General features: G+C 41.3%; 1 protein-coding gene across 5 annotated transcripts in view; it reads right to left on the reverse strand.

Annotated features, from left to right (window-relative positions):
* Positions 1-22,930, reverse strand: part of CRLF1 (cytokine receptor like factor 1) — a 161,617-nt gene that overhangs the window by 36,423 nt on the left and 102,264 nt on the right. For all 5 annotated transcript variants that reach the window (XM_063457308.1, XM_063457309.1, XM_063457307.1 and 2 more), the window contains exons 4-6: positions 22,479-22,648; positions 7,708-7,865; positions 4,709-4,877 (exon numbers count right to left, since the gene is read on the reverse strand). In XM_063457308.1, coding sequence (XP_063313378.1) covers positions 4,709-4,877; positions 7,708-7,865; positions 22,479-22,648 — 497 coding nt within the window. The remainder of the gene's footprint in view (positions 1-4,708; positions 4,878-7,707; positions 7,866-22,478; positions 22,649-22,930) is intronic.

Raw genomic sequence — 22,930 nt, forward strand, 5'->3', positions numbered from 1 at the left:
GAGCATATTTTAGACTGGAGATGAGGAATATATAGCATAAACAGCAACGTTACAGATGTCAGACGAGCAGTTTTAGGTTTGATCAGGGGAGCTGCTAAAAGATAAATCTCCAGGCCTTAGTGGAAGAGACACCGTAGGAATTAGTTTTCTGAGCAGTTCATGAAATAACTGCTTAAATGAAATAGACGGCACGGTAATGTTTTGTAGGAAGCGCTAGCACAATCGTGCATGTTTTCATCCATGAAATCCCCCAGGTCACAGGTGGTATTAACCCCTTTCCCTGGAGAACTGTATCAGATGAAGACATGTTCACACATCCATACACCAGTGAAATAGAAATTCCTCTACAGTTTTGCAGCTTCTAGGAGTCAATTACTTAATTTGAATACACATCCTTCTTTCCTGGTCTTGGGCAAAATAATGTTTTTCTAATAGTTTCATCAACTGTATCTGAGGCATAAACAAAAGAAATATATCTATTATTGTTTAAAATTATTTGCCTAGGGAGTTAGCCTAGCTGTTTTCTTCAAATCCTGTTTATATCCAGGATTATAAAAACCGGAAAATAATAACATGGGGATCAGTTAATAAATAAGAAACAGAGGACTGTTGAAATCTGCTGGCACTAGATTAGGTATAAAAAACAAGAGGTATTTCCCCACTGGGAAATAATTTTCAAGAATTGGCGTTTTTGCAAGAACACCAGGTGTCTGAGCATAGTTAAGACATTCTTGCCTAGGATAAGGAGCAGCCTGTACAATATTAACTGTACAGCCAACTATCCAAGTCCTATCTGTTCCAAATATCATCCACTTTTGATGGAAAAGAAGATAGATTGTGTGTTGCCATAAGCCTCCGTGTCAATGTTATTGTCATTATGAATACAGCCAAATTGTAATCTAGTCACTGAGAAATGTCAAAGAATATAGGACAAGACAATTCTGAAATTAAACATCAGGTGGTGGTTCAATGTGAACAAAAGAAACTACTTGGAAATGTATGCCTCCCTCCAGCTCTCCAAAAGGTTTTGACTAAACATGCTTTGTTTTTTGCCACTGGGAACTTCGTTTTTAAATATATCACAGGTAGTGAGCTGAACTTTTCTTAAAGACCAAAATATGTCCTTGAATTAAGTCTATGATAAATAGATGAGGTCTGCTATTCTTTTAGTACTTCTGAGGTTATAAACTTATAATAATATATATTATTAGATATCACTAGTGAAATTACCTAGATTAGTGACATTAAAGGGACACTCCAGTGCCAGGAAAACAATCTGTTTTCCTGGCTCTGCAGGTCCCCTCTCCCTCCCATCTCCCATCCTTGGTTGCTGAAGGGGTGAAAACCCCTTCAGTCACTTACCTGAGACCCCCGCCGATATCCCTCGGTGGTGGTTTTGGGTCGCCGCCGCTCCTCCCCTTGCTTACGTCAGCCGGTGGGCGAGACTGATCCCGCCCATCGGCCAGGGAGACCTAATGCGCATGCGCGGCAATGCCGAGCACGCGTATTAGAGCTCTCCATTGGAAAGCTTTGAAAATGCTTTTCAATACTTTCCTATGGGGAATTGAGCGACGCTGGAGGTCCTCACACAGCGTGAGAATGTCCAGCGACGCTATAGACACTGCAAGGTAATTATTGCAGTTTAATAAAAAAACTGCAATAATTACACTTCAGGGTTAAAGGTAGTGGGAGTTGGCACACAGACCACTCCAATGGGCAGAAGTGGTCTGGGTGCCTGGAGTGTCCCTTTAATTCTGCCTGTCTCTGGATTTAATTCATTGGTTGAGAGCATCATCTGATGTTCCCAACCTGTGAATTCCTACCAAATAGGGGCAAAACAGATACATCTAACACAGATCGTAAACTTCCACTTTAGCTGTATTTAAGCAGAGGGTCGGACTATTCAAAACTGGTTTGACACTTACTACCATGGGAAAACCACTATGGCAAACTTGGATGTTTTGGGGCTTTTTTCGATTGTATGGGGTGGATTAAGGACCAATATATTGGATTTATTATTTGAATTTTCATTCCTATGCTCCACGGTTTTATACATACATATCTCCTTCCATACATTCATTCAGTCAGTTGTGTAAACATCGGGATCCAATGCATTTTCTTAAACTTCTTTTGTTTAAAGGGACACTATAGTCACCAGAACAACTAAAGCTTAATGTACTCTGTATTCGGTACCTGAATGCAATAGTTCCCCCTCTGCCCCCACCTGTAGGCAATTGGTGGGGGACATTAAAATAAATAATGGGGGAGGGGGGGTGGACAGATCAAAGCCCGCACCTCTATCCTCATATACCTAATAGCAGTAGGAGGGGTTAAAATAATTTAATATTCAAGGGGAGATATAATGCCCCGTCCAAGCTCCCACCCTGGGCAGCTGGTGGCGGCTTTAAGTAATTATACAAGGGGGGTGGATAGGCAATTGTCTCACAATTAGTGGTATGGCCTCTTCCTCTTAAATTAAATAAACCCTTCCTGTCCCATAGTAAGTGTGGGGCATTAAATAATACCTGTGAAATAAAATATATATATATATATATATATATATATATATACTTGCCATTTGAATTTTATTTATCTTTAGCTTGTCAGGACTGACCTAACCATAACACACAAACCCAGGCATAAATAGGACAGAAGTGCTTGCTGGCCTTAGAGTGGCCAGGCTGCACTGTTGACAGATACTAAATATGTCTGCAAGCAGGTTAGGAATAAATGTAGAAAAGCAAAGGTCAAAGGGTAATAAATAATCGGAATAGCGAAAATATAAGCCAAGGTCAGGATAACGGAAAACAGAAAATTTCCAACAAGCCAGGGTGAGTTACCAGAAAAATAAGAATGCACTCTCAGGTAAACAAAAAACAAGCGAGGGCAAGGTAAGAAGGACAACCAGGAAGTATATATACCCTATAGTGGTTTGTGATTGGTTAAAAAGGGTTTTGATGTCACAAGTGTGTACACAACATAAAAAACAGCACATAGACTGACTATATAAAAGAAGACAAATGGATGGGATCCATGTCATATATAACTTCAGTTTTAGGCACGAGGAAGCTAGGGACGAGTGGAGAATGTGCACAGAAGTGACGTCATTTCTGTGATTGTCCGTGGTTGCAAGGGCCAGGTATCATGACACAGCCCCAAATAAAAAGCAATAATACACTGACAAAATATTTGAAAATTTTAAAAAATACTATTTATAGAAAACTTTGTATAGGGTTTGGTTGAACTGATTTTGTCAAGCAATCCTGGCCATGTCAGGTGAGCTGTTTAAATTATGTTTGTTCAGTGAAATGAACTACTAATTAATTAGTGTCTTGCATCATTATGCTCAGTTTATGTGCACATGATGCATCACTGATAAGCTCCAAGCTAGAGAGAAAATTTTGTGTTTTTTAAATTTTCTGGCAAAGTCAAAGGAAATTTTACTTTACGAACATGTTTCTTAAAGATATAGGAAGCTTGTTTGGACTTATGTCACTACAAGCAAAGCATAAACTGTAAAAACCTGGTAAATGCTGCTTTATATGTATTTTGGCATTGTTCATAATGACATATGTGTAATCACATAACCAAAGTAATTTATTCATTTGAATATGTTGATTTTTCTTTTCAGAAATGTGAAAATGATAGAACTAACATTCTTTTCTGGCAAAATTCTCATAGGACAAAAATCAATAATTTTGTAAATAACATTCAAATTATCCAGGTTTATAAAATCCAAAAAGAGCTCACTTGCAAAATACTTGGGGCCAGCAGTTCTTGAAAGAAACAGACGAGAGGTGTCCAATTGTGATGGAAACCACAGGTATTAGTATAATACTTCATTAGTGATTATTCAACTTTTAAAACATTTTTCAATTTACAACACTTTGATAAACTTTGCTACTCTTTAGAGACACCTAAATAAAACCATGTTGGATTTTTGAAAAAACATTTTAATTTTTTTTTTTTTTTTAATTATATATAAATTTTTTTATATATTACATTTCTTTTTTATACTTTTAAAAATGTATTTTTTTTTTAAATATTTTTATGAAATAATTTTAGAATGTTATCCAAAATATTAATTAGTTTAAAAGTTAATCCAAAAATAATGTTGTGGTTCCTATATTCAACAAGGGTTCAAAATATTTGCCTGGAAATTATAGGTCGGTGAGCTTAACTTCTGTGGTATTTGAAGGGTTATTAATGGATAATTTTCAGGAATTCATTGCTGGTTATTTGCACATTGTTATTAGCAAAAATCAGCATGGTTGTATGAAACATAGGTAATGTCAAGCTTAATTACATTCTACGAAGAAGTAATTAGAAGTATATCAGGGTGTTGCAGTGGATGTGACCTACATGGATTTTGCCAAGGCATTCAATATAATTCCACACAATATGCTACTGTTCATGTATAAAAGGGGCATTAATTCCTAGGATGAAAATATATTTTTTGCCTCTTTATAAGGAAATGTTTTTTTTACAATAAGAACAACAAGGATATGGAATTCTTTGCCTGCAGAGGTGGTTTTATCAGAGTCTGTAGAGATGTTTAATCAGCAACTGGATGGATATTTGCAAAAACAATATTGGGGTAACAGCTTCTTGATCAAAGAAAAGATCTGACTGCTGATTCCGTGGTTGAGAAGGAAGTATTAGTTAATAAGCATCTGTTATCCAATTTGAAAAGGAGTAGAATACTAACCACTTCTTGGGGTTGAGGCAGCAGTGGGATTGCTCCAGTCACTCCAGATACCAGCTTTTTTAGACCCATAGATTCCAAATGGGTTACATCGAATTTGAACAAAATAAACAGTTCCTGGCTTTAGACCAGCAAGACGGCAGGAGGTTTGGTTACCCACATCATCAACCACCTGTTTGGATGGAGAATAAACAATGGGGAAGATATATTTTAAAATAAATTAATCCTTCATATGATTACATATGTTTCCAATGTGCATTTGTTCGTGAGTTACCCTTAAATGAACTACGGATGTCAATCAATACAACTCCTAATTTTTTTTTTTTTGTGATTATTATTAATTATATATAGTGTGCCCTAGACACAACTTGAAGTGAAGTGTGATAGTTTTACATAGTTATGTGATAGAAGAGGAGCAAATAAGGATAAATTACAATAAAAAAAATAAACTAGGAGATGATGTGATCAGTATAAAATTTAAATATCTTTCTAGTTTTAAATACATACTTGCGTAAAAAGCAGTGTGTTTGGGACAAAATTATTGTCTGTAATTTAAAATCTTATCATAGATGAGTTACAAAATTAAGTACAATTCTACATCATCCTGTATTTGTCATTATGTGTTTGTTATGAAGCTATAGTGAAAGCATAAAAGTATCAGTATCAATAAAATAATTCAGATTTTTTGCTGGCTTCTTTATATTAGCCAGCATTTTGACAAAATGTACTGGAAGATCAGATAATTAACCATGTTGGTCATTGGTATGGCATGTAAGCCCCTAGATCTTGCAGAACTAAAACGTCCATGATTCTCTAGTCATCTATTGCATTTAAAGAATTATAGTAAGTATTGGCCATCAAGATCTGGAGGGCCAGGGTTCAAGGGACCTTAGTATATAGGTTTAAAGTGCTATTTAAAAGACTAATTAGCCTTTTTTTGTTGGGTTTGGTTTTGGAATGTTGGCCCATGAGGCGAATATGATGCTGATATCATGGACCAAATGGCACTCCAGATCTAGGAGGTATTCTTAGCAATTTATGTGTGTCACAATTTCTTTTGGTAATCCATGTTTAAGATTAATTCCAGAATACATATCTGGTGCATATAACTCCATAGTATATGATCTTAAAAGGTATGGAATTGGTCATTTTGGAGAATATATCCGTGGGGATTGTGTTTTGGATGGTGGTTAATCCAGAAATAAATCAATGGACAGGTAGATCAAAACAAAAGTGAATGCTCAACTTTTTCAGAAAACTATACAACAAAAGCACAATTGGTTGTGGTTACTCATTACAACAGGCTGCTATATGCTCTTTGACTTAATTCCAGAATGTCACCAGAAAGTTCTCTTGATGATGGAGAGGGCTTTTGTGACCTCCAGGATGGACTGCAACTAGAGAATAATAATGTTGGAGAAGAATATTTTGTTCAGCCTTCATTTGGTGAAATGATACCTACCAGAAAGAAGAACTAAATAAAATGTTGCATTGGCAAATTGTGTGATACAAAATATGTGACCAATAACCTTTCTTAAGAATGTTCTGTTATCAAGTTAGGGGGTGCCATATGTTGTGAATCATCATTTCTGCTTCATTAATTATATAATGGTGTAATGGTGCATCAACTAGAATTTTGCTATAGGCAAATACATAGGAGATAACATTCATGTTTGGGGAGTTTAGTCTTTTGGCAGTACTGATATATTGTATAATGTGCTTGTGATTTGTAAAGATGGTTAGTGGTATGAGAGAGATCTTCCAGCAGGTGTCTCTATTTCTCAGAGTTTTATGTTCTTATATTGTAATTCGATTTCTGCATAAATAATACAGGGAAAAGGTAATAGAGGTTGAAGGGAGCTTAAAAGGGGTTACTTTAATCTAGTTTGGCACATATGTCTACTTCATATGAATTGACCTTGGGAGTAACCAATGTATACCACTTTGCAATATTTTACTACTCTAATAATAATTATAAGAATAACGTTATAGTTAGATATTTCTATGAGTGGATCAAGAAATAAGTCGTTAAGAAAGCCTGTTTTAATTTAGCACAATGCAATTCTATACTTTGACATAAATGCACTTTCACATTAATTTTTGGAGATCTCTTTGTGTGGCTGGAGAATAGGGGAATGAAAGACAATGACAGCCAGATACAGGCCCGCACAGAGCAACATAGTACATTTATAATGACCAGAACAGTCATTAAAAGTAGATTTCTATGAATGCCCTTTTTTATCTGAACAAGATTATGGGTATAATTCTTTGTAAACTGGTACATATCTATAGCTAAGGCTTGGATATCAAGAGACAGGTTAATTTGGCCATTTTATTTTATTTGACATTATGACAGAACTACAGTTCTACCACTATACAGGGACATTCACCCTGATTTCTCACTTCAGAGCTGAAGTCATACTCAATGGTTTTCCCCTTATGTTTTGCCAGAACAAGCCCTGAAGAGTACTCTCACTAAAACGCACCCGGGAACCAAGTCCCGCAGGGAAAACCATGAGTCTACTAGAAGACACTCAGACTTTCACCGGATAGCGATTCAACACCAATAACGCTCTTTTTACCAAAGATGGTGGAGAGCAATCTGGGGATATAACACATGTGAGGATTATTTGTGTCATTTCATATGTTTTGGGGTATCTTGTAATTGTGTCCTGATGTCTGGAGATAATTTTACTTATAGTTTACTGCTATAGTTATCTCCCAAACTCAGCGTGGGGTTGGGGTCATTTGTATAAAAGTGTGCCTTTTTCTCAATAAAGTCTTGTCTAGTCTCGTCCAGTGTTTGAGTAAAATAGATATAACAGCTGTAATCACTCCAGGCATCCAGTGCTGACAGAGAGGGACCCTTGACGAAGACACTCAAAGAGAGTGTTGAGCTCTGTCACAGACACGTCATTCATCATTTACAGGACTCCATTGACCAAAAGGCATTGTATATGTCTATTTTAAGCAATTTAAAAATAAAGATAAAATGATCTTACCTTCCACTCAGTACTGTCTTCTACTCTATATCGAATCTGGTACTTTGCTTGGAACAAAAAGTCTTTTAAAGCTGGAGGAGAGCTCCATCGGACACTCAACTGGTCCTCTAAATCTCCAACCCTACTCACATGGACATCTGATGGTGGATCTGTGGTGACTGTAAACATTAGGTACTTTTAATTTTTTTTATTTTTGTAAGCAAATACAAAAAAAAGATAATGAAATCTAAATAATGCTAAGTAAAATAGATTTTCTATGCAAATTAACCTAATATATTTAAGGTCCCAAAACTATTCTACTCATTTCCATGCAGATTTTACTGTTAATTTATTTCTTACTAAGAAGGGTTCACCCAAAAATTCCTCCAATTCAAGCACAAGCAGGTTAGAATTTACAAACCAGCTGCTCAAGCTGACAGATTACAGTGTCCTTTAATTAAACTTGTGTTGTTCTGCTCCCTGAGTTCCGTGGTATATTTTCACGTGGTAGGTGCATAAAACATTAATGCCTTTATATGATGCAGTGGAAATCCAATGACATAACTGAAAAACAGCTGACCACTCTGCCATGGTCCAGCATGGCAGGTTTAACTAATGAAGCTGGAACCCAGCAGATTCGGCAGCTGCCAGACACCTCATGACTCTCATATTTTGAATTCCCTGTCTTGACTCTAAAATCCTAGAATACATTTAAAGAAAGGCTGTGGATGGTAAAAAAACAGGCTGGCCATATTTCCAATATGGAATAATCTGTGGTTTATAAACTTCTGTTTATACTGACGTCTAGAGTGTCTGTTACACCTGTACTTAAAGGGACACTAATTTCATTAATCTCATTGAAGTGGTCTGGGTGCAGTGTCCCTGTCCCCTTAACCCTTCAATGTAAAACAGCTGACAGCCGCTATAGGTACTTCCTGCATTTTTATGGACTTTAACTCCCTAAAACGTTGTCGGACATCCTCACGCTTTGCATGAGGACGTCCAGCATCTTCAAAATCTTCAAAATCCCCATAGCAAAGCACTGATTCAATGATATGTGAGATATGTGAGAGTTATGGATCTCAATTGGTCATATCTTTTCTAGATTAAAAGACTTTCACGAGTTTGTGTAATGAATGTCAGTGTGACTCAACATATTCACTGTTGTCTAAAGCTATCTTTAACACCAATATAAGCAGTATGGGTTCTACTATATATATATATAAACACATACATGAAGTGAAATTATTAGTAGAAAGTATTATAAACTTAAAAAACACATTTGCTCAGTTCCACTCAGGAAACTTATTGGTGGAATTGTAAGCATCTGCATCTATATAGATTTTTCGACCTGTATAGAAATATGGGTTTCAAGTAATGCACCTTTATATACAGCTGTTTATACAAATTCTTTCTCCTGCTGTAAACAATTACTGTATGTTAATTTACACATGAAGCTGAGTAATGATGTCATGGAAGAAACAAAGTCAATATTTAAAAAAAAATTGTATTGCTAAACTTCAAAATGAAAAAATGATAGCTAAAGAGAGCAAAACCAACCCCAAAGCATTTTTTAAGTACATAAATTCCAAAAAACCCAAAAATGAAAGTATAGGTACACTTAAAACTGAAACGGGGGTGTTAGTTAATGAAGACCAAGAAAAGGCAGGAATTCTAAATAACTATTTCTCCTCCGTATATATTAAAGAAGAACCAATGGCAATAGATGTGCAAATGATTGCTACTAAAAACTTGCAGAATAATTGTAATTGGTTAACTCAAGACAATGTGCTGCAGCAACTAAAGAAAGTTAATATAAACAAAGCTCCAGGGCCTGACGGTATCCATCCACGTGTACTTAAGGAACTAAGTGTAGAAATAAGTGAACCTCTGTTTTTAATCTTTCAAGATTCTTTTCTTTCAGGAAGTGTTCCGGAGGATTGGAGGAAGGCAGATGTGGTTCCTATATTCAAAAAGGGTTCAAAATCCTTGCCTGGAAATTATAGACCTGTGAGCTTAACTTCTGTGGCTGGTAAAATATTTGAAAGGTTATTAAGGGATAATATTCAAGAATTCCTTGAGAAGAATATGGTTATCAGCAAAAATCAGCACGGTTTTATGAAGCACAGGTCATGTCAAACTAACTTGATTGCGTTCTACGAAGAAGTAAGTAGAAGTATAGATCAGGGTGTTGCAGTGGATGTGATCTATTTGGATTTTGCCAAGGCATTTGATACAGTTCCACACAAAAGATTAGTGTTCAAACTCAAGGAAATCGGTCTCGATGAAAATGCTTGTTCTTGGGTAGAACATTGGCTTAAAAACAGAATACAAAGAGTTGTCGTTAATGGTAAATTTTCAAGCTGGACAGAGGTGGCAAGTGGTGTCCCTCAGGGGTCTGTTCTGGGACCCCTTCTATTTAACATTTTTATAAATGATCTTGAAGACAGCATTGAATGTCATGTTTCAGTGTTTGCAGATGACACAAAACTTTGTAAAATAATACAATGTGAGCAAGATATTACTTTGCTGCAGAAAGATTTAGATAGACTGGAGGACTGGGCACTCAAATGGCAGATGAAATTTAATGTTGAAAAATGCAAAGTTATGCACTTCGGCGTAAAGAATACACAAGCAACGTATACCCTTAATGGAAGTGAATTAGGGATAACAACACACGAAAAGGACTTGGGAATTGTTATAGACAACAAACTATGCAACAATGTGCAATGTCAATCAGCAGTGGCCAAGGCCAGTAAGGTATTGTCATGCATGAAAAAGGGCATTCATTCTCGGGACGAGAATATCATTTTGCCTCTCTATAAATCACTGGTAAGACCACATATTGAATATGCTGTGCAATTTTGGGCACCTGTTCTAAAGAAGGATATCATGGCACTAGAAAAAGTGCAGAGGCGGGCTACAAAATTAATAAAAGGAATGGAACATTTTAGCTATGAAGAAAGGTTAACAAATTTAAACCTATTTAGTTTAGAAAAACGTCGCCTGAGAGGGGATATGATAACATTATACAAATATATTAGGGGCCAATACAAACCATTGTGTGGAAATCTATTCACAAACCGGACTTTACATAGGACACGAGGCCATGCGTTTAGACTGGAAGAAAGAAGATTTCGTCTAAGGCAAAGGAAAGGTTTTTTTACTGAGGCTAGTGGTGTTGTGCAGAGAGGCACTGAGGCTAGTGGTGTTGTGCAGAGAGGCACTGAGGCTAGTGGTGTTGTGCAGAGAGGCACTGAGGCTAGTGGTGTTGTGCAGAGAGGCACTGAGGCTAGTGGTGTTGTGCAGAGAGGCACTGAGGCTAGTGGCGTTGTGCAGAGAGGCACTGAGGCTAGTGGTGTTGTGCAGAGAGGCACTGAGGCTAGTGGTGTTGTGCAGAGAGGCACTGAGGCTAGTGGTGTTGTGCAGAGAGGCACTGAGGCTAGTGGTGTTGTGCAGAGAGGCATTGAGGCTAGTGGTGTTGTGCAGAGAGGCACTGAGGCTAGTGGTGTTGTGCAGAGAGGTACTGAGGCTAGTGGTGTTGTGCAGAGAGGCACTGAGGCTAGTGGTGTTGTGCAGAGAGGCACTGAGGCTAGTGGTGTTGTGCAGAGAGGCTTGAAGACTATGGTGAGGCCTAATAGAAAGCAGTTGTTGGTGGGGGATTCCATCATAAGAGGTGTGGAGATGGACAATGGTGGTCTTGTGAGGTGTCTTCCCGGAGCTACTGCTCACAGAGACAGGAGACGTATCTGTAATATTGTTAAGCAAGCAAAGCAGGAAGGGGAATTGGATGTACTTGTCCATTTAGGGACAAATGACTTGGCTTGCAATGAGGTTTCAGAGGTTAAGGAAGTTTTTAGTGTTTTTGCCAATGATATACGGCAGGTTGCTTCCACACTGTCATTCTCTGAAGTTCTGCCTGTGCATAACACTCAGAACGACAGGCGGATGCGTATTAGGGACTTTAACTTGTGGCTTGGTGAATGGTGTCGGGAGCAAGGATTTGGCTTTATTGCTCATGGTAGCTCTGTTTGGAATGGAAATAAACTGTACAAAAAAGATGGTTTGCATCTTTCTCAAAAGGGAACAAATGTTCTCAGTGAGCAGTTCAGAGGTTTTGCTAGGATGTTTTTAAACTAGGAGGGGGGGGCAAAAGGGTGATAAAACATCAATCCAATTGTCCCCCAAAACAAGGACAGAAGGTGCCTGTAGCAAGTGTGTTAAAAAATGATAAGCTTAGAGTCATGTCTACAAATGCTCGCAGTTTAGGGAATAAGATCCATGAACTTGTGGCAATAATGGCAACTGATAGTGTAGATTTAGTCGCTGTTACTGAGACATGGTATAATGAGAAAAATGACTGGGACATAGCAATACCAGGGTACTCTTTATATAGAAAAGACAGGGAAGGCAAGAAAGGGGGAGGGGTGGCCCTGTATGTAAAGGATCGCATAAAATCGAGCCTAATAAAGGTAAGTGAGGCGAACATAGAGTCCGTTTGGGTTACGTTAGAATTTGGTAATCACACAGTAACTCGTGTAGGTGTGATTTATAGGCCCCCAGGACAAATTGAAGAGTTAGATAATCTACTAGTTGAAGAAATAGCTAAAATGACAATGAAGGGGGAAGTTATCATCATGGGTGACTTTAATCTTCCTGATGTGAATTGGAAAACAAAAATAGCTACTTGTGCCAGGAGCACACATATTCTAAACTCCCTACTGGGATTGTCTCTAAAACAAGTCGTTGAGGAGCCAACTCGTAAAGAGGCCATACTAGATTTAGTGTTAACAAATGGAGATTTGGTATCAGATATTACTGTAGGTGAAAGTTTAGGATCCAGTGATCATCAGTCAGTGTGGTTTAATATAAGAACAGTGACTGAGTCACACCACACAAAAACAAAAGTTTTAGACTTTAGAAAAACAGACTTTTCTAAAATTAGAATATGTGTAAAGGAGTCATTATCAGACTGGAGCAATTTATATGGAGTCCAAAAGAAATTGGATTATTTAAAAGTTGCACTACTGAAGGCAACAGAAAATTGCATTAGGCTTGTCAGTAAAAGCAAAAAATTCAAGAAACCACTGTGGTACTCCGCAGATGTGGCCAAAATAGTAAAAAACAAAAAGTTAGCATTTAGTAATTATAAAAAAAACCAGAGTGAGGAAGACAGAATGACCTATAAGATTAGGCAGAAAGAGGCTAAGCAAGTTATAAGAGCTTCCAAATCCCACACAGAAGAGAAAATAGCACAGTCAGTAAAAAAGGGGGACAAAACTTTTTTTAGATACATAAATGAGAAAAGAAAAGTAAAACAAGGATTAGTTAGATTAAAAACAAAAGAAGGAAGGTATGTAGATGAGGATAAAGGTCTAGCAGACTGCCTCAATGAATATTTTTGTTCGGTATTTACAGATGAAAATGAAGGAAAGGGACCTCAGTTAAGAAAAAGGATAAATGAGTCATTTATTACACGTGAGTTTACAGAGGAAGAGGTTCTATTTCAACTGTAAAAAGTAAAGACAAATAAGTCAATGGGACCTGATGGAATACACCCAAAGCTATTAAAAGAGCTTAGTGGTGTACTAGCAAAACCATTAACAGATTTATTTAACCAATCATTGATAACAGGAGTAGTCCCAGAAGATTGGAAGTTAGCGAATGTTGTGCCCATTCACAAGAAAGGTAATAGGGAGGAGTCGGGCAACTATAGGCCAGTAAGCCTTACTTCAGTAGTGGGGAAAGTGATGGAAACCATGTTAAAGGATAGGATTGTTGAACATCTAAAAACACATGGATTTCAAGACCAGAGACAACATGGGTTTACTTCAGGGAGATCATGCCAAACTAATCTTATTGATTTTTTTGATTGGGTAACTAAAATTATAGATCAGGGTGGTGCAGTAGACATTGCTTACCTAGATTTCAGTAAGGCTTTTGACACTGTTGTACATAGAAGGCTTATCAATAAACTACAATCTTTGAGTTTGGATTCCAATATTGTTGAATGGGTAAGGCAGTGGCTGAGTGACAGGCAACAGAGAGTTGTAGTCAATGGAGTATATTCGAAGCTTGGGCTTGTCACCAGTGGGGTACCTCAGGGATCTGTACTTGGACCCATTCTCTTTAATATTTTTATTAGTGATATTGCAGAAGGTCTTGATGGTAAGGTGTGTCTTTTTGCGGATGATACTAAGATATGTAACAGGGTTGATGTTCCAGGAGGGATAAGCCAAATGGAAAATGATTTAGGTAAACTAGAAAAATGGTCAGAGTTGTGGCAACTGACATTTAATGTGGATAAGTGCAAGATAATGCATCTTGGACGTAAAAACCCAGGGGTAGAGTACAAAATATTTCATAGAGTCCTAACCTCAACATCTGAGGAAAGGGATTTAGGGGTGATTATTTCTGATGACTTAAAGGTAGGCAGACAATGTAATAGAGCAGCAGGAAATGCTAGCAGAATGCTTGGTTGTATAGGGAGAGGTATTAGCAGTAGAAAGAGGGAAGTGCTCATGCCATTGTACAGAACACTGGTGAGACCCCACTTGGAGTACTGTACACAGTACTGGAGACCCTATCTTCAGAAGGATATTGATACCTTAGAGAGAGTTCAAAGAAGGGCTACTAAACTGGTTCATGGATTGCAGGATAAAACTTACCAGGAAAGGTTAAAGGATCTTAACATGTATAGCTTGGAGGAAAGACGAGACAGGGGGGATATGATAGAAACATTTAAATACATAAAGGGAATCAACACAGTAAAGGAGGAGACTATATTTAAAAGAAGAAAAACTACCACAACAAGAGGACATAGTCTTAAATTAGAGGGACAAAGGTTTAAAAATAATATCAGGAAGTATTACTTTACTGAGAGGGTAGTGGATGCATGGAATAGCCTTCCAGCTGAAGTGGTAGAGGTTAACACAGTAAAGGAGTTTAAGCATGCGTGGGATAGGCATAAGGCTATCCTAACTATAAGATAAGGCCAGGGACTAATGAAAGTATTTAGAAAACTGGGCAGACTAGATGGGCCAAATGGTTCTTATCTGCCGTCACATTCTATGTTTCTATGTTTCTAATCAGGATGTGGAATTCTCTGCCTGAAGAAGTGGTTTTATTAGAGTCCATACAGATGTTCAAACAACTACTAGATGCATACTTGCAAAGACAGAATATTCAAGGATATAATCTTTCAATGTAGGGTAATAACTGCTTGATTCAAGGATAAATCTGACTGCCATTGTGGGGTCAAGAAGGATTTTTTTGTCCTAGCTTGTTGCAAAATTGTGCTTCAAACGTTTTTTTTTTTTTTTAATTTTGTTTTTGCCTTTTGGATCAACAGCCAAAAACAGGTGTGAGGAAGGCTGAACTTGATGGACGCAAGTCTCTTTTCAGCTATCTAACTATGTAACTATGTAACTATGTAACTATGTATTCTTCTGAAATAAATATTTCAATTTATAATGTGAGATTATTTTATTAAAATTATTTAATCTGTGTTGATATCACCACAGAAGACAGTTAAGTCATTAGGGTTCCTATAAATATGTATGTAGCAGATTGGTACCGGGCTGTCCCACGACATGTATGAGAATAAGTGTATTTGGTCATATGGCTGGTTTAATGTGTATGTACATGTATAGAAAGCATGGTATCCGGGTATAATGACAGTTAAATGTATGTAAAGAATTGTATTCCTCTAGTTGTTCGGTAGAATCATTCAAATAAAACAAGGGAATGAAACTACCGAACAACCAGACCACCCAGGAATGAGTGTGCCTCCAATTACCGTTTGCAACAATGTTGCAAACAGGTAATTGGCAATCAGTGCAGTGTGGTCTTTGTCCTCTGGGTGGCCGCCATTCGGGAAACAAACACGTGGTGGCGGCCATCTTAAACTACCGAACAGCGGTGTTTTGCCGTCGAGTGTCTGGAACTAAAATCGGACACTTGACTAGGCAAACACCGCTGAGACCTCCATACTTCCAGAAATTCGTATGGAAACTACCGAATGACCCGCCGTTCGGTAGAAAGAGCCCCATAAACAAGGGAATTCATTCAAACCCTCTCCAGGCTCTATAACACAGGTAATTCGCCTGTTTTCATTCCCTTGTTTGTGACCGACCGCAGGGCCAAAATGCATGGAACTGTTTTCGGATACTTTACCCATGCGGTTGGTCAAATCTTTGGAACCCCATATCTCACGAACCATTCATCCGAATGGGCTAATTTTTAAGTATGTTAGTCCCCCAGAATAGAGCTATCTGGGGATGTTGGATTTGTGGATGTACCCCAAGTATTTAGGGTACATCCAAAACTCGGGGAAAACTGTGTACACAATAAGGGGATTATGATGCTAGAGGAGGGGAGGAGATCTGTGGGAGGTTACTACTTAGAGATTGGATAATGTCTTAAGTGATAGAACCTCCTCCCTTGCATGGGAGAGGGCTTTATAAGGAACTGTGGAATAAAGCTTGTCAGTCTACTCCTGAAACTGTGTGTCGTCCAGTTATTGGGATTGCGATGGGGATACTGCTGTATTACTTTACCTGCTGGAAACCTTGCCTATGGACTTAACATCACCTTGTTCCTGAGCCTCACTGGAATCTCTAGTGGAGAATAGCTGTGCAAGATCGGCTCTCCGCTACATTGGTTGGCAGCGCTGGGATCCAAACTCACAGAGGAACAAGCGTAAATGGAGTACGGATGGAGATTGATTTTTCTGCGCTAAAACGCTCCACGCTAAAGGACCTCCTAGAGGCAAGGGGTATACAAGCCAGCAATAAGAAGAAAGCAGTACTTGTTACAGAACTCATGGCAGAGTACAGAATGGAGGGCGATTCAGTTCCGGCACAGAGGGAGCCGGGAGGAACACCACAAGGATCGGAATTCCAGAGGCAGGTTCAGTTCAGGCTATCCTTTTATGGGGAAAACCCCCCAACAGAAATTGTTACCAGGACAATGGCCGAGGTACAAGAATTCATCCTAAGGACACAGGCACCAGAACAAAGCTCTGCAATTAATGTGCCACAGGAAGGTAAGCCTAAAATACCATACCAGGCTTTTAAAACATATGTGGAGGCAGAGGAAGATATAGACGCTTTCCTGCAAGACTTTGAAAGACTGTGTGCACTGCATAAAATTAACGCAGAGGACTGGGTACCTATTTTGGCCGGAAGGTTAACCGGGAGGGCAGCAGAGGCATATCGGACTGTACCTAATGACGAAATAAGGAATTACAGTAAAGTGAAAGAAATTATACTCGCCAGGTATGCTATAACACCCGAGGCATACCGGCGGAGGTTCCGGGATCTAAAGAAAACAGAGAAGGACTTGCACGCAGAGTGGGCATGCCGATTACAGGGGGCAGCGCTCGGGTGGGTGCAAGCTAGCAAGGCACGTTCTATGGAGGATGTAATACAAATGTTGCTGATGGAGCAGTTCTATGAGGGAGTAACCAATGAGGTCCAGGAATGGGTAAGGGACAGAAACCCTACTTCCCTTACCGAGGCGGCTAGGAAAGCGGATGACTACCTGGATGCACGCAGGTCACAAAAACCTGCAGCTCCAAAAGCAACCTTTAAAACATTCGGGGGAAACAACTACACCCCAGCTCCACCGAGACCGCTACCACCACCTCCACCACCCGCTGCACAGCCCCGGTTCCGACAACCCACCGCTGGCCCCTGTCATCACTGCCAGAAGTGGGGACATTATAAAAGGGAATGCCCACAGCTACGGGACCGTTCCACCTGGATTCGTCCAGGCCCACCTCCACCCAGGGCGGCCGCAGCCCACCACTACCAGGACCTAGTCACCACCCCATATGGTTCCGCAGTCCCCATTACTACTGTGGAACAATGGGAGGTACTGCACGAGGCAGATCCGGTCCAGGCCAATGTGGATAATCTACGGCACCATCGACAGACGGTATATCTGAATGGTACAGCAGTCCGGGGATTACGAGATTCGGGAGCCACCATCACTTTGGTACAGAGCCACCTGATTTCAGATCAGGCAAAACTGAACAAAACTGTTGCCGTCCGGGTAGCTGGGGGAGCAGTGTACCGGCTACCTACAGCAAGGGTACATTTACATTGGGGAGCGGGGGCAGGGGAAGTGGAGGTGGGGTTGATGCCACATTTACCGGCGGAGGTTTTATTGGGGAACGATCTGGGGAGGCTCACTTCTGCTTTTGAGCCCCAGTCACCCACCACAGGAGAGGTCAACCCTGTAGTCACCCGACAACAGGCCCGCACCCAGGACCACAACACACTGCCGGAGGTCCAGGTAAGCAACCCTACCCCCCCTCTAGAATGTGTCCCCTGGGCTCCACCTAATGAATTTGTAGCTGAAGTCGCAACAGACCCCACGCTTCAGGTGTATAGGGACAAGGTTGGCACGGGTTCCCCCGGGGCGGAGGGAGAGAAATTTATCTGGGATAAACAACTTTTATACAGGGAAACAACCAAACAGATTACGGGGTTAGACCCGAGGAGACAATTAGTGGTACCACAGCGGTACCGGGCTGAATTACTCCGGATAGCGCATGATATTCCGCTATCCGGACATCTAGGGGTTAGTCGCACCAGGTACAGACTAACCCAGAGTTTCTTCTGGCCAGGGATTAGCCAGGAAGTACGCAGATATTGCACGACTTGCGATACCTGCCAGAGAGTGGGAAAAAGGGGGGATCGCAGGAAGGCTAAACTTCACCCCTTACCCATAATAGAGGAACCTTTTAGCCGAATAGCGGTGGATCTGATAGGCCCCCTCAATAAAGTTAGCCCGTCAGGAAAACGGTATATTTTAACGGTCGTAGATTATGCCACCAGGTATCCAGAAGCAGTGGCTCTGACCAACATCCACGCTGAGACGGTCGCGGATGCCCTCATGCGGATATTCTCCCGGATGGGATTACCCAGGGAGATTATCTCGGATCAGGGTACCCAGTTTACCGCAGAATTCACCCAACACCTCTGGAGGATCTGTGGCATTAAGCCTATTATCAGCGCCCCTTACCACCCCCAGACGAACGGGCTCTGCGAACGATTCAATGGTACCTTGAAGCAGATGCTCCGAACCTTCGCAGAGACCCACAAGGACTGGGAACGATTCCTGCCGCACCTCCTATTTGCATACCGGGAGGTGCCGCAGGAATCCACAGGGTTCTCCCCGTTTGAATTATTGTTTGGAAGGAGGGTCCGAGGCCCATTGGATCTTATTAGAGAGCATTGGGAGGGAGACCGGAGCACAGATGGCACTCCCATCCTACCATATGTGTTGGCCTTTCGGGACCGCCTAGAAGCGTTGACCAAGACGGTACGGGAAAACCTTCAGGAGGCCCAGACCCGCCAGCGTACATGGTATGATCGGGGAGCCAGGGACCGTAGCTTTCAGGTCGGGCAGAAGGTACTAATTTTAAAACCTGTCCGACATGATAAGTTACAGGCCGCCTGGCAGGGCCCATATAAGGTGGTGGAGCAAAGATGCGATACCACCTATATTATCGGCCCCTGCACAGGGACTGGGGGGCGACGCATGCTCCATGTGAACATGCTGAAGCCCTACCACGAGCGTACTGAGGAGGTAACCGCCATCTGTGCCCCTAACACGGAAGAGTTTGACAGCTTACCCCTCCCCGATTTGCTGGGGGATGGGCAGCTGTCCGGAGATTTAGGGGAGGTTATGCTGGGAGATCGGCTGAGCCCACAGGAGCGGATCGAGGTACAGCAACTATTGGAAGAGAAACGCGACACGTTCTCTAATGTACCTGGATACACGCCTCTGGCAACTCACCGGGTCGAGACCCCAGGGCAACTACCCATGCGCCAGACGCCATACCGCATTCCAGAAGCGGTACGGGCAAACATGCGTAAGGAGATCGACGAAATGCTCCAACTGGGGGTGATTGAACCCTCAGACAGTCCTTGGGCATCTCCTGTAGTCCTCGTACCAAAGCGAGACGGTACGACCCGCTTCTGCGTGGACTATAGGAGATTGAACGAGAAGACTGTATCTGACGCCTATCCGATGCCCCGGATAGACGAGTTACTGGACAGAATGGCCAGGGGCCAATACCTCACCACTATTGACTTGTGTAAAGGGTATTGGCAAATCCCCCTGGCCCCAGACGCCATCCCGAAGTCGGCCTTTGTCACCCCATTTGGCTTGTACCAGTTTAAGGTCATGCCATTTGGGATGAAAAACGCCCCAGCCACCTTCCAAAGGATGGTGGATCGACTCCTAGATGGATTCCAGGACTATACATGTGCCTACCTGGACGATATTGCTATTTTTAGCAATACGTGGCAGGAACACTTAGCTCACATCGGAGCTGTACTAGATAGGATAAGGGAAGCAGGTCTGACCTTGAAGCCGGCCAAGTGTAGTATCGGCATGGCTGAGGTACAATACCTGGGACATAGAGTAGGGTGCGGTAAACAAAAACCCGAACCCGCCAAAGTAGAGGCTGTAGCCCAGTGGCCCACCCCTAGGACTAAGACCCAGGTTTTAGCGTTTCTAGGGACAGCAGGGTATTACCGGAAGTTTGTTCCCAATTATAGCGCCCTGGCCAAACCCCTCACTGACCTGACCCGTAAGAACCTTCCCCGCCAAGTAAACTGGACCCCGGAGTGTGAGCAGGCATTCCAACAATTGAAAAATGCACTGATAAATGCCCCTGTCTTGGCAGCTCCCAATCCAACTAAACGTTTTCTTGTTCACACAGACGCTTCTATGTTTGGATTGGGGGCAGTACTGAGTCAAGTCGGGGCCGATGGCGGGGAACATCCAGTGGCTTACATCAGTCGCAAACTGTTACCTCGAGAAGTAAGCTACGCCGCCATCGAAAAGGAATGCCTGGCTGTGGTGTGGGCCCTAAAGAAGCTACAACCCTATTTATATGGACAGCCCTTTTCCTTGCTCACGGATCACAACCCGTTAGTCTGGCTGAACCGGGTGGCTGGAGACAACGCCAGGCTGCTGCGCTGGAGTTTGGCGCTACAGCCTTTTGACTTTAATATCCAGTACCGGCCGGGTAAGCAGAATGGAAATGCTGACGGGTTGTCAAGACAAACTGACTTAGAGAAATGATCCGTGAGCCCCCGGACATCCCCAAGCCGATCCGTGTTGGATCAGACTGTGTATGCCGGCTTGTGGGCAAGGGGGAGCAGTGTAGCAGATTGGTACCGGGCTGTCCCACGACATGTATGAGAATAAGTGTATTTGGTCATATGGCTGGTTTAATGTGTATGTACATGTATAGAAAGCATGGTATCCGGGTATAATGACAGTTAAATGTATGTAAAGAATTGTATTCCTCTAGTTGTTCGGTAGAATCATTCAAATAAAACAAGGGAATGAAACTACCGAACAACCAGACCACCCAGGAATGAGTGTGCCTCCAATTACCGTTTGCAACAATGTTGCAAACAGGTAATTGGCAATCAGTGCAGTGTGGTCTTTGTCCTCTGGGTGGCCGCCATTCGGGAAACAAACACGTGGTGGCGGCCATCTTAAACTACCGAACAGCGGTGTTTTGCCGTCGAGTGTCTGGAACTAAAATCGGACACTTGACTAGGCAAACACCGCTGAGACCTCCATACTTCCAGAAATTCGTATGGAAACTACCGAATGACCCGCCGTTCGGTAGAAAGAGCCCCATAAACAAGGGAATTCATTCAAACCCTCTCCAGGCTCTATAACACAGGCAATTCGCCTGTTTTCATTCCCTTGTTTGTGACCGACCGCAGGGCCAAAATGCATGGAACTGTTTTCGGATACTTTACCCATGCGGTTGGTCAAATCTTTGGAACCCCATATCTCACGAACCATTCATCCGAATGGGCTAATTTTTAAGTATGTTGGTCCCCCAGAATAGAGCTATCTGGGGATGTTGGATTTGTGGATGTACCCCAAGTATTTAGGGTACATCCAAAACTCGGGGAAAACTGTGTACACAATAAGGGGATTATGATGCTAGAGGAGGGGAGGAGATCTGTGGGAGGTTACTACTTAGAGATTGGATAATGTCTTAAGTGATAGAACCTCCTCCCTTGCATGGGAGAGGGCTTTATAAGGAACTGTGGAATAAAGCTTGTCAGTCTACTCCTGAAACTGTGTGTCGTCCAGTTATTGGGATTGCGATGGGGATACTGCTGTATTACTTTACCTGCTGGAAACCTTGCCTATGGACTTAACATCACCTTGTTCCTGAGCCTCACTGGAATCTCTAGTGGAGAATAGCTGTGCAAGATCGGCTCTCCGCTACAATGTACTGGTAAAAATAGGAGCTATTTTACCTCTATGTAGGTAAAAAAAAAAAAAAAATGCAATACAGGTCACTGAACTGATACTGTTTGACTGCACGCTATTACTCATTCTATTTAGTAATGATAAAGATCAATGTACAACCCCGATTGGTAACGAAAGAGGTCAGTTTACTATGAAACCTTCACACAAAACCTACATTCAATCACTTCTGGGGTCTTTACGCATACAAATATAAAGTTCAATGAATTTCTAGTGCAAAAATGATCAAAAGCGAAGGTTAGAACGTAAACATCTTTGCCAGTAATTATTTTCTAAGGCTGTAGGGCATGGGTCCTCAAACTCCGGCCCCCTAGATGTTGCTGAACTACAACTCCCATGATTCTCTGACTATCTATGTAATTCAAAGAATCATGGTAGTTGCAGTTCAGCAACATCTGGGGGGGGGACAGAGTTTGAGGACCCATGCTGTAGGGCATTGCAATAGAAGCATGTGCTGTAATGTATCTTACCCACATCTAGAACGTCCAGGGTTATTATGTCAGAGGTGGTGGATCCCAGCCTGTTTGAGGCTTCTACCCAAATCTCATAGGGTGTGAAAAGTGCCAAATCTTTGGGGATATGGCAGGAGTATGGCCCCATGGTGTGATATTCTAGACAGGTGTTATCTTTGCCATACCACCTGGAAAATATATAAGACGTCAGTTAGTTCTAACACCCGACAAATAATTAAATCGGTATCATAATATACTCCAATACATAATGTTTTTTTGGTTTTTTATAGCTACTGTTGTAAAAACTGTTTCTGCACTGTGTCTTTCTAAATTTATAAATATTTTTTTAAAGGGACACTCCAGGCACCCAGATCACTTCTGCTCATTGGAGTGGTCTGGGTGCCAACTCCCACTACCCTTAACCCTGCAAGTGTAATTATTGCAGTTTTTCATAAACTGCAATAATTACA

The sequence above is a fragment of the Pelobates fuscus genome, chromosome 5, assembly GCF_036172605.1.
Source record: "Pelobates fuscus isolate aPelFus1 chromosome 5, aPelFus1.pri, whole genome shotgun sequence".
NCBI lineage: Eukaryota > Metazoa > Chordata > Amphibia > Anura > Pelobatidae > Pelobates > Pelobates fuscus.